At 35.5% G+C, this 13,686-nt stretch overlaps 1 protein-coding gene across 3 annotated transcripts in view; it reads left to right on the top strand.

Moving 5' to 3' along the window:
* Positions 1 to 13,686, top strand: part of LOC106874046 (uncharacterized) — a 163,309-nt gene that overhangs the window by 110,280 nt on the left and 39,343 nt on the right. For 2 of the 3 annotated variants that reach the window (XM_052969498.1, XM_052969500.1), the window contains exon 8: positions 8,218 to 8,541. In XM_052969498.1, the coding sequence (XP_052825458.1) occupies positions 8,218 to 8,541 (324 nt within the window). Of the gene's footprint in view, positions 1 to 8,217; positions 8,542 to 9,028; positions 9,305 to 13,686 lie in introns of those variants that run through there. The other variant, XM_052969501.1, reaches the window with a different exon arrangement.

Genomic DNA, 13,686 nt, shown 5'->3' with positions numbered 1-13,686 from the left:
ATATATATGTATGTATATATATATTAGAAAAAATAATAAAGTACTCAGATATCTGGATGATCGTACATTTACAGATGTTTATTAATATGTCACATGTTTTTATAAATTAGCGCTTGCATCTATTCTTGTAGATTCTCCAGATTCATGTGTGTGTATGTGTATGTATAGGTTGACCGTTGTATGTATAGGTGTGTGTGCAATATAAATGTATGCATCTATCTGACATATGCATTAGTAATTCGCGTATGGCACTGTGTGTTTATTGTTTCGCATGTTTGTGGAGGAGATATTGTGGCAGTGACACGTGAGTTGTGTAAGTCTGTGAGAATGTGTACGCACACGCACACACACACACACATATATATGCACACACGCACACACACATATATACGCATATAAACACACACATATATGAGATAGCGCCTTCATATATAGACCTTAAACCTCAAAGTTGTTCAAACAGAAATAAATAAAATGCAATGCGTTCGGTGGAAGCTACTCAAATAAAATTTAATAGAACAACACGAATTGATTACCAACAACCCTATTTTTAATTTAATCATTTCGTAATTAAGATTGAAGCTTCATACAAGTATATTGACGTATTATGCTCTGGGACACGTCTGTATCAGTGATAGTGTATGTGTTCGGCCGATACAGTTTATGAAAACAACAGTACTAATGTAGAATTAGTTAATTAAGCGCGAAGAGTAAAAGAAACTTGCCTAAGGAGACAGTGGAAAACATGCTGTAATATATTGAGGTACAACTATCTGTCAATAAGTATTTTTGTACAATTTGAAGGTGACCTCCTCCAACAAAGATTCCTATATAAATAATTTGGTAAACCTAATGTGCACCCGGCTTGAGCGCCTTTTTCCTTTGGTTCCTTTAACGATGGTCATTCTGCTAAATTCTGGTCATGTTTTCTCTTTGCAGATAGTTTTTTCCATTCATTCTGCTCGTCTCGGAGACTCTGGCCATGTTTTCTCTTTGCAGATAACCTGTTCTTTTTCACCTGCCTGTCTCTGAGACTCTAAATAAATATACGGTTTTGGGTACCGCCCTTCCCTCTAAATAAACGCAAATGGTAGATATATTGCATTCACTTACATGTGACCAGAATAGTTACTCTATGCTTCTCTACACAGGAATTTTTTCAATTGTTCTATGAAGCCTCTTGCAGATTCATAAATTGTAGCCAATTGCAGATCATAATAAGTTTCCTCAGTGTCCAGATTTTATATTAAAGTAGTTTGTTTAGCAGCTGTAAATGTGAGCTGTTTATCTCATCATCTCTAACGTCAATATCTTAGTTAACTTAGGTAAAAGTTGGGTAGTAAGGTTAGTAAGGCGAGATAGAACTGACTACTGTATGATACAAGTAAACTATTATTATTGTTGTGGTTATTGTTGATTAGCATCACTCAAATCACATCCTTATCTGGACTAACTTATTATCAAAAACATTTCAGCCAGATTACGAGTGTCTGTAGACACAATTAACCCACCTTTATTTTATATGCCATTCCCCCGACTCGGCAAATCGAACTGGGCAGTTGTGATAGCTAAACAAGAACTACAATAACAATATCTACAACAACATCAGTATCCAAATACCGAATCGAAACTATTTCCAGTCATCCATCCAAAAATTTGCTTTCCAGGGATAACGAATGAGAAAAAAATAACAACATTGTTATGTTCTAGAAACAACAGAAGTAACAATATTTTGCAATATATTGTAAACATCAATGTTGTTATATAATAGAAAAAAACAGTATCATTATGCAATAGAAGCAACCATTATTGTTATGTAATAGAAATAACATCGGTAGTGTTATGTAATGCAAACTGTATTGTTATATACTGGAAATACAACCAGCTGCTTTGGAGTTCAAAGAAAGAATAACAACAGGTTACTTAAGTCGTTGCGACTTAAGTAACCTGAGTTAAAATTAGCCAATATAATACCAGGAATGTTTTGAAAGACCCTACTAATTTCGAAACTTAATTGTTCCAAACAGAACATAAAAGGTAGTAGCTGCATTTCACGCTTTCGTTTTACTTTAATGTGTTATGAATATTCATACAGGTGGACGGTGATAGACTCTCCTTGTACACTACTTTGCTTAATCGGTATTTTACCATAAATTCAATACCAACTAATCAGAACCCAGTTAACTCGAATGTTCGTCGTCTCATCTTCCTGACTAGCAGCCTCTTCATTATACTTATTTTGACCATTTTGGAACAGGCTAAATGACTAACAGGAGTATAAGGAAGTCGCTTTAATAAAGGTTAACACTGCAAGGTAGCTGTATTTCTAATAATACATGATTAAAGAATAGATAATTCCATATGTATATAAATTTATAATTTAGAATAGGTTGGTAAACAGTAACTTCTGTATAAATATAATGGAATTTCCTTGTTGGAGAAACAAACCCGTATCTTTTGTTCATTGGAAAATTTGTGATAAACGTCAAATGAATTGGATATTGTTATCTGTGGAATAATTTTTATTCTCAAATTATACGGCGAACTAACACTTATCTCATAACGGATTCCCCACTTGATTTCGATTAACTGAATACGGTTTAATCCTAACCCTAACCTCTGCTCGCAACCGGCGTATATACAGTATGCGAGAAACATTTGAGAATATATTTGGTAATTTCATAAAAACAACTCTAATATAGCAAAAACTAAATGTATGTTTTTTAAATAAAAGTTGTAGATATGTTCTCAATAAGTTTTCTTTTAACATTATTTCATGAATCCACCTTCAGTTTCGATGACATTCCTGCACTGAATAGTCCTCATTCATTTCAGGCATCACCTGGATAGTGATGGTTTTTCAGTGAAGTTATGGTATAGTGAAGAAATCAATTAGTATCCCTTTCAGCAACTCTCTAAATGTAGTAGTCCATAGGATATGAATCTTGCGAGTTTGGAGGTCACAAGTATGGTAATCGTAAAAATTGTCTTACATCCAGTCTTAGGTTACATGGGCTTTGTGAGAAGATCTTGTTGAACGTATGGCTTTCTATATGGCTTTCTACTTCATCCATCCACAGCTTAACAATTGTCTCCAGCAACTCACGTTGCCAAAAACATTGATTCCATGACCCTGTGGAAAGATATGAGATGGAACGACAATACTTTCGTTATATTTCTAAGACTATCACAGATGCTGAAAACTTTGTATGCATCATTCTGGGGACACTAGACAGATCTGCACATCACTACCTGCCATATCTTCTGTTAGTTGTAGGCGATGTTTTTCTTACCAATGGAGGAAGCAAAGTATGCCGTGCTCTTGAGGAATTTTAACCTTGTTCTTGGCATAGATCAAACAGTTTCCGTTTGTCCTTATTGACATGAATTGACTTTTTCTCAATATAGGGTCTTGCAGATAAATTGAGACAATTTTTAAGATGCAGAAGACTAGTTAAAAATGCTAAAATAATGGTAGTAGAAAGATAAAATTTTAATGTAACATTTATTAGAACAAAATTCTTTATCACTCATTGTGGCTGCCCTTACAGGCAATTACTGCCTCCACACAAGAACGAAATATTTTTGCAGCTGCCGCAAACTTCGTCCTTTTGATTTTACCTGTCACACGCACGATACAGGTCTTCAAACCGTTGACACTCGAATGTGGTGAAGCATTGGTCCTTGCTTGAACTGCGCCCATAAAAATAATCGAGAAGATTGGGATCTAGGCTAGATGATGGCCCTCAAAAATGGCACCTTCTCATCAAGGAAAGTCCATGTTACTTTTGATTCATGGCATGGTGTAGAATCCTGTATAAGCACCAAATTGTTAAGTCCAAATTTCTGCTCCATCCAAGATATCAGAAAGTTCTTCAGGATGTTCAGATACTCTTTTGTGCCGATCTTCAAGCCAGACTCAATAAAGAGTAGATCCGTGACACTTCCATCACTCGCCAAAGCTCCAAATACCGTCAGAGGCAGGATGTTTAGTCTCAAACACAGTGGGGACATCAAGGAGGGCTGTATGCAATCACTCGAGAATTTCTGCGATTCACCTCAGCGTCCACAATGAACCTCTTCATGTCCACAAATACGAGAGTTTTTCCTGCATCTTGATGCTTAATAAATGAGAGAAGATTTGGGAATTTCTCGGCTCTGATTGCTTTGACCTTAGCCGTTAGGAGGTGAAGGCGTCGTTGAACATAGCTAGTCATGCCAAGGTTTCTGTTCACAGATCTGGATACTGTGGAGAGGGACACATTGCGTTTCTTTGCAAGAGTTTTCATGGATGTGGATGGGCTGGTTCCAATCGAACGTTTGCGGCCAGCGGGAATCTTTGGATTGCGCTTGTATTCCCTTCGAGTCTGGTGTTCGTTTCCTTCTTTAAATCGTTTATATACACGATAAACTTTTGCATTTGAAAGTTTCGTTAGCTTAACAATTTTATTGGCAGTGTGCCCGGACGCGTCAAAACAACAATGGAAGAACGATTCCGTTGTTCCATGACTTTCTGTTATCGAATCAGTTCGCTATTTACCTGTACCAACAAATCACACCTTCTCTACAGTGCACAACACTGACTTTATTTTCCTCAGACAGCATAGAACATTGGGGAAGATCTCAGTTAGAAAATGACATGAGGCGGAGTTATGTGTGAAAGAAAATGGCTCTTGAAATTTAACTACATTACTAACATGCTACTCAAAAGTACCCGAGTCTTTCCTTTAATCGTTCCCTACTTTAAACTCCGAATACTACCAAAATGCATATTATTTAAATCCAAATTTGACAAAAATATATTATATAAAAATGCCATTGAAAAACTGAGTCCATGCAGGAAAAAAACCAATAACTCGGTAGTAGATGGACTGATTGATGTCGGTCAAGAAGCAGTTCAGCAATTATTTGTCAACCAGTTTGAAGCAAAAGGCCTCTGATCATTTTCACATATCCGAGAAGCATTTGAGATAACTACTTCAAATATACAACCCGAAATATACTTGATGCCACCATGAAAAACCAAGCATCAGATGTTCAGATTGGTGATGCCTTTGAAGGTGTCAAGTAGACCTTTGCAATAACACTTGACATTTCCCTTGACTAAACTTCTGCTATCCTTGTTGCATCCAGACATGATAATCAGGATAACAGTGATGGAAAAAAGGAAGAGATGTTAGCAATATTTAGAAACTAAATTAAACCAAGATCAATCTTTATAAAATTTTGAATATCATTAAAGCTATTTCGAAATTTTTTGTTTCATTGATATTAAAATTGAAACACTTCTAAAAAATATTTAAATAAAAATGAAAAATGTCTTTATATAACGAAGTCGGCCAGAATGTAATTTTAATACCCACTTCCTTTAATGTATCTATATTTAATACAATTGATTAATTATTCATCAACAGACTCAGACTCAATTTTAACTTTGTGCAAAGTAGTCATATTAATATTTTTGATTATTAGTCATTTGTACTGTATCATTTTTTTTACAATTTGGTATAAAAATAACATAGAAAAAATTTGGAAACTATAAGTGGAATTTACTAATTGATGAGATTAAAATGGCAAATGTACTCTAAACTTAAGAGCAATGTTATTCTCGAAGACTTTTTTGTTTTGTTAAATGTGAATGAAAATTGATGATATCCTTTACAGCTAAACTCAGATCTAAAACCACTATTTTTTGTACTTGAACTTTGCATTTAAAATACTGATTTTCATCTAAAATCCTCCATCTAAATATGGTTTACTAAATATATTTGGTTTTAGAATATTGGAAAATCGGAAACATCATTAGAAAAACAAAAATTCCTAAGTAAATCAAAAATTATAAAGGCACAAGCAAACCGAAACTTCAACAGGATAAAAGCCGCTTAAAACTTGGAACGAAATCAACGCTACCTTTCTTGTCTGCACTTTTACTTAAGTTTATTTCCATATTAGGTCGAGTCCAAGTCTTTTCAAATTTTCAGTGATGATTTTTGATAACTTATATCTTCATGTTATATCATTAATTTGATACAATTTGTGCAATCGCTGCTGAATTGTTTATTCTTCCTTTTCATTTATACATGTAAGCATTAATCGTTTATCCTTTTCATTTTAAAGCTTTGATAATCAGTGGGGTAAATTGCAATCAAAGTCATTTACGCTACAAGTAAAAAAAGGGATGAGTGCAAGGGCAACGGAAAAAGAAATTAATGATGTGGACAGGAACTGTCAACGTACGTATCGCACAAAACGGGTTCAGATGTTTCAAGGAAAGCAAACCTTTCATAAAGCACCATCAATCGACATCTCCGTAGCTCGACCTTGTAAACAGTGGCTATTGAGAAGGTCTTCATGAACTTACCGTGAGCAGGGTCCACGACATGTGAACATTTGCAAACAAATACTGGTAGATCCTCTAGATGCCACCTGTTGGCGTTACATAGTAGCTAGGGATGCAAACTGGTTTTATTTTCGTAATGCTATGAGAAATCAATGATTGAGTTTCGACCAAACTTCAGAACCTGATTTCAAACAAGAGCCATTTGAAAAGAAGGTCATGTGAAAATGCCTAGTGGAATTTCGATGGAGTGTTGCACTTTGATCTTGTCCCAGATGTTTATGCTTATGTTGTAAAAGCTAAACCTTATGCTCAACAACTGCAGCAAGTATATGATACTTTGAAAGCCTCCTACCCGGTGCTGGTAAATCGAAGACGCGCAATTGCCCCGCATATAATACCAATTTGAGGAAGCGTAAACATGAGGGGCTTGAGGGGCTGGAAATGCTGATCTATTCCTGCCGGAATATATTTTGATGAGCTAACACTTTTCGTATATAATTTGATTTTACTATTAAATAAAACTTGAAATATGAAAAAATATTTAACTCAACTCGGTTGATATCAATGCCAAACGTTATTAGGGGGTCATTGTCAAAAGTGACTATGTTTTACTTCATGAGTTTCTTTGTGCTGCATTGATTTTCATGCAGTTTTCAGTATAAGATTTTTCTCATTTAGATCTTTTCGGAATAACTGAGATTATGTTGGTTTAATAACATTACGGGGCATCATATTCTTTACGATTTGACCACTTTTTTGCCATAATATTTTCTACTGCTCCTATTTCATCTCAGTTTATATATTCTATGTAAGAATTATTCTCCCAAATGATTGCTACAAATAGCACATATGTGGTTTCAGGAGATGTTAGAGGTTAGTATTATCAAAATTTTACAACTTTTTTCTACAGCAATAAGTTTGTCGAGGTTTACAGAATTAAATTCCTTTGATCCGGGTCTTTTATTTAAGAACGATAGTCACAAATATAGTTAGGAAACGATGAAAATCTACTGCTTAGAATTCACATCTGTGTTATTTTCTTGTTTCTCAACATATATTTCATCGTTACTTGTTATTTTACCGATACATTTTCCAATATAATATCCCAAAATATAGCGGTATTCTAGTTCTCTTTAATGAAGCTAACTGCATTTAATTTAATCAGGTATTAAATTATAAGTAGGGAGTTGAGCGAGTAGTAAAAAAGTAAACGTTAGCTTTAAGAATATTCTTTTTTACTCTAGGCACAAGGCACGAAATTTTTTGGGAGAGGGAGCTAATCAATTTGATCGATACCAGTACGCAACTGGTACTTAATTTATCGACTCCGAAAGGATGAAAGGCAATGTCGCACACACACACACACACACATAGATAAGCAAAACGGAAAACAAACCACTCAGGATGGTCAGTGGTATCGATTTGGAGAAAAAACCCAAATAAACGACTACTAAGTGCCATAAAAGAAAGCTTTTTAATTTATTGAAATCATTTTCGCTTCGAGAAGAAAATAAACGCTTAGTGACAACTGAAACCGAATCCAAATGAGAAGGAAAAATAATCTCAAGTATCAAGAATTTGTCCGAATTCACTTGTCATTAAAGAAAAGACAACGATTTCACCTATACACAGGGACTGGGGTAACTCTGGAAAGGAATTTCCGTCTAAATGGGAAAAGCGAAGTGAGAAAATCATGAATTTATTTTGTAGGTATTTAGTATAACTTTCTTTATGGTTTTATATCTCCATCTAATCTCTCTATCTATTTACTACATCTAGCTGCCTGCTTGTTAAGTTAGCTACCTAGCTAGCTCTGCTAGCACACACAACCTTGTATATATATGTTCCTTTACTTATTTTGGTTTGTTTACTTGTAGCCTTAAATTTAATGCAAGATGGAGCCAACCTGAACAGAATAATTTGTCAGGGGAATAATATAGCCGAATTTACGAAGCTAACAGTATACGCCGCAGCAAAGATTAAAGATGAACCTGAACTTAAAATAGTTTGTAACCGCACATCATGTGAAACAAGTAGTTGGTGGTCTGCCAGAATACAGATAGACTTAATCATCGACAATACAACTGTACAAACTTGCCTGACCTTCTCATCTGATACATGTTCAGTTTCTAAACAATTCAGCTGCTTTTTATCCTTCGATGACAATGAATTAGTTGATTCGAAAACGTTCACTATCATAGGTAAGGAATTTTATATCTATCACCTAATTCCTGTTTCCTATTACAGCCCTTCGGTATTTTATTGGGAAGTTCCATGCAATTATTCCCATCGGTATTATTGATATATATAAAATGAATTCGTCCATCATTAGAAATATATGATGCTACAGGCCACCTCTACCCCTCATCATCAGCATTGTAATCATTGTCATCGTCGTCGTCAGAACTACTCATCAAGACGATTCTTCTTACCATCATTACCATCACCAATAATCCAACCAAGCTGTCAGGAAAGTCATTTTCAACAACATCGAGTGAAGAATTATCTGTACGCAAAATAAAATGTATGGAGTCATACGAAACTTTGTGATAGATTTTAAAACGTTTAAACAGTATACCTCTCATTGAAGATAGTTGTTATTCTTGTTTAACCCCAGATAAACGTCGATCGAGAAGTCATAGGATTAATGGTATTCCAGCCGTCAAAATGTTTTTTCTTTCTTTTCAGGAACAGTGTATCTTGGAATCGTTGATCGAAAGCCATCTTTTAAGATGTTAGGATGTGATATCAAAGTGATTTCACTACTATTCCCGGCAAATCGAGCAATAGGCATTTATTTCCTCGATGTCTCACCAAAACGATTCTTCGATGGAGCGTGAAGATAGTTTGTCAAAAATTAGAACTCTGAACGACAAATGAATTCCATTTTGCATCACTCGAAAAAAAAAAAACAGGATCTTCTACAACTCACACAACCTCGAACTCATATCTTCCATAAAGATATTACTTATAAACTGATGGTAGTTTTATTTTCCAAGTCTTAGGATCATTAAATCATATCCTATATTCTACACACACGTATACTGTTTTCAAAGTTTGGCACAAGACCAGCAATTTCACGGGAGAAAATAAGTCGATTGCATACAACAAACATCTTCCGCAGCATAGATATGATTTCATAGGCTCTCTCACGCTACATTTCGGCACACTCTTGCAACAGCTGCATGAAAAATTGTGTCGTTACTCACTAAAATTCTTAGATCTCGCGTAGATTCTCACTTCAGAAATGCAATATTTCCTGACGTTGCTGGTTTAAGCAGTATTACATTCGAGGTTTGATAGTTATGAGCTTAAAACAAATTAGCATTATACTAATTGCATATTGCTACCATACTTGATCACAACAACGATATCTTGCAATCTTTTGATATCATCTGTATACTTGATCGCTTTTGAAATATTAGTAGTGCTTGCATTTCTGTTTGAATGGCTGTTCTGAGACTCGTATATATACAAAGGTTGTAATTACTAAAAACAATAGTAGACTTTAGAGAGACCATGAATTATTTAATTTCTCTTAATACTTACCAATGGCTGAAATGATTGACAATTGTTCTTTAAATATATCTAAAACTAGTTTTCTATCATTCCGAGGAGACCATGATCACTTAACATGTATCATATTATCCCATTATTCATTTCTAGAAACCATTGCTAAGTGTAATTGTATCATTCAATTATGGATTGAGCCGCTCTTTTGACATCCAATCATGAACTGATATAGAATTATCTGGACAGAAACTGTTCTGAATATAACTTACGAAATTATCCTTCTTTAAAAACAAAAACTTTTAACATCTTCACGTTCATCATTATCAGCTCTTTTAAAATTGCATGCATACACCAACACACACACACGCACATGAACATACACATATACATTAGTGACAAACTGGATGAATGAATTCTCATCACCGACGTGGTGGATATGTGAGTTGGTTTTGAAGAATTCTGTTGTGCTATTGCATAGGTTTCGAGTTAATATATTTGCAGTTTTTCAATCGTTTTAGTTTACTTGCTAAGCGTGGAGAAAGTGGAACTAGAGCCATGACTGCTGCACATCTCCGGAGAGTGTCACTGATGCAGTTAATGTTCTATTTAAATTGTTGCTGGTTAACAGCAGCAGAAAAAAAAATTAGGAAGGAAAAATTTCCAATGAGCCAATGTTCTGGAAATAAAGGACTAGGTGCAGTAGTTAGTATGGGGAAAGAGGAAGCTGAATTTAACAAAGTGTGCCAAAGCGCGGAGAGGTGAACTGATTGTATATGTGTGCGTGCGCGTGTGTGTGCGCGTGTGTTTGCGTGTAAGTATGTGTGCGTGTGTGTATGTGTGTGTACGTATGAATGGATGTATAATGAGTAAGAAAAACAATCATGATGAATTACTGGGATGTCAATATTGTGAATTTTAAAAATCTGTGTATGTCAAAGATGTGAAAGCAAACGCACCAGGTGAATTTCGAGGCTAACAGTAAAATATCATTCATACACTCACCCTCGCTGCATTTGGCGTGCATAAGCATAATTGCTTCAATATCACCATCACTTACAATGCCATATAGATTATCAACACCAGTACCTGATGAGGAGGGTTTCGAAAATTTATGATTATGAGGTGCATTCCAGAAGTTTTGAGTCGTTTTAGGAGAGGCAGTTATGACTGTTCTAGATTATTCTTATCTTAGTATACCATTACTACAAATCTAATAAGCTGACATGCCAACTGTTTTATTCCAGATTGAAGGAGACGGCTGTAACACCAATTTGGATACACCCTACTAATACTGCTTTGCAGCTCATGCTAAAGAAACATATGAAATGCTCCATACTGCTTATGAATTAAATGTTTCACTGGCACAAGATGTCCAAGGGAGGGAGAGGGAAGGTGAGAGGTGATGAGAGGTGTGGGAGGGAGAAGGACGTCAGAACATCAGAACTGGTTGGGAAATTTTGCAATAGTTTGGATGCAGATTGAGGTGCTTTTACAAAGACAATATGCATACAGTCTGTAGTTGGTGTGCACAGAATTATTCATAAAGATCTGAAAAACAAAATTTGTGCAAAGTTTGTTCCCAATGTGCACAGTGGTAACCAGCTACTTTACAGAGATATACATCAAAATATTCATTTACCCTCAGTCCTGACCTTGCTCCCTGTAATTTTGGTTGTTCCCCGAGCTGACAGAGAACTTCAGGGACAGTCGTTTTGAAGATGAAGGAAGTTGTGACCAGGTTTTCGAACACCTTCACTTTGGAGGAGCTCAATAGGGCCTTCACAAAGTGACTGGAATGCTACAACAGGTGTACTGATGTCAGAAAATCCTACTTTGAAGGTGTCTCGAGCTTTGTACTTTGAAATTTATGAATATATCTCTTGAAAATGTTTGAGTACTTCTAGATGTACCTTGTACATGTCTAATTTGGTGAATTTTCATCTGCATTACCAGGAGGGAGGTGGTTTGTCAGAATGGTTAAGCTGTCAGATAAAATTTACTGCCGAACGTTTTTGTGGCCCTTCATATATTGAATTGAAAACCCACTGGACTCTTTTTATGTCTTACATTCTACGGGTTCCTTAAAGTGAATTACTGGTCTCTTTTATCCTCCGTACTAATCTTGAAATTGTGTAGAATACTGCCGGTGACAGAGAACAACCAAATACAAACATTTCCGGTACTATTCAATAGTCTTACGGCGCTAGCTTCCTCGTATTTTGCTGCGAATACTGTGTAAAGTATGGAGGCGCAATGGCCCAGTGGTTAGGGCAGCGGACTCGCGGTCATAGGATTGCAATTTTGATTCCCAGACCGGGCGTTGTGAGTGTTTATTGAGCAAAAACACCTAAAGCTCCACGATGCTCCGGCAGGGGATGGTGGCGAACCCTGCTGTACACTTCCACCACAACTTTCTCTCACTCTTACTTCCTGTTTCTGTTGTGCCTGTAATTCAAAGGCTCAGCCTTGTCACACTGTGTCGCGCTGAATATCCCCGGGAACTCCGTTAAGGGTACACATGTCTGTGGAGTGCTCAGCCACTTGCACGTTAATTTCACGAGCAGGCTGTTCCGTTGATCGGATCAACTGGAACTCTCGACGTCGTAAGCGACGAAGTGCCAACATGTGTAAAGTATATTGAATAGCTTTCTCAATTTCGATTTAGCTGTCTGAATGAGTCTGCAGTTTCATTAAGAGATAAAAATTGTACTAAGATCCTTTAGCATTATAGAAGCTGCACGTTGAGATAAATATTGAATTTCACACAAACACACACACGCGCGCGCGTGCGCTCACGCAAAAGTAAGCATGCGCACACACTCACCCAAGTATATAAAACTTAAAAACAACAGAGAGTATATAAATATTAAATAAAAATGTTCTATATGTATTTTTTTTGTTTTTGCTACATTATCAATTATATATCATGTACATATTCTTTTACTAATTAACAATGACAAATATTCAACAGCTCATGACATAGTCACAAAAATACATAATTGCAAATTGTTAGTAAATATGTAATATATGCATTTGCAATGGAAATAAGAAGTTCTGTAAGACATATCAGACAATGTACATAATAAACACAGATTACTTTTATACATAAATGCACATACGCATACACACGCATATATATATATATGTGTGTGTTTGTGTGTGTGTGTGTGTTTGTGTGTGTGTGTGTGTGTGTGTGTGTGTGTGTGTGTGTGTATTAAAAAAAAATTAGATAACAAAGCCAAGGCTGTGAGGAGTTTTCAGGACACTTATAAGAAAAAAGATATAGATATAGTATTATAGCTGTTCCTGGGATATTAAGGATATCCCTTCATCAGAGATGATGTGAGATGGTTAAATAGAGGTAAATATTTGAGTTCAAAATAAATAATTATTATGGAAAAGGAGGAGATAGGGAATATAACGGGAAATAAGAGAATGAAAGTAGAAATAAAAATGCAGAATATATAAAGATATATTTTTATCTTTATATAATATTTTATATTTTTATTTCTACTTTCATTCTCTTATTTCCCTCTATATTCCCCCCTATCTCCTTTTCCATAATAATTCTTTATTTCGAACTCAAATATTTACCTCTATTTAACCTTCTCACATCGTTTCTGATGAAGAGATATCCCTAATATCCCAGAAACAGCTTTAAGACTATATCTATATTTTTTCCTTATAAATGTCCCGGAAACTCCTCACAGCTTTGGCTTTGTTATCTAATTTTGTTTAATATATATATATATATATATATATATGTGTGTGTGTGTGTGTGTGTGTGTTTGTGTGTGTGTGTGTGCGTGTGTGTTTGTGTGTGTGTGTGTGCG

This window comes from Octopus bimaculoides, chromosome 7, assembly GCF_001194135.2.
Source record: "Octopus bimaculoides isolate UCB-OBI-ISO-001 chromosome 7, ASM119413v2, whole genome shotgun sequence".
In the NCBI taxonomy this organism is placed as follows: domain Eukaryota; kingdom Metazoa; phylum Mollusca; class Cephalopoda; order Octopoda; family Octopodidae; genus Octopus; species Octopus bimaculoides.
The sequence above is the reverse complement of the archived record's forward strand: the minus strand, read 5'-3'. Positions and strand labels throughout refer to the sequence as shown.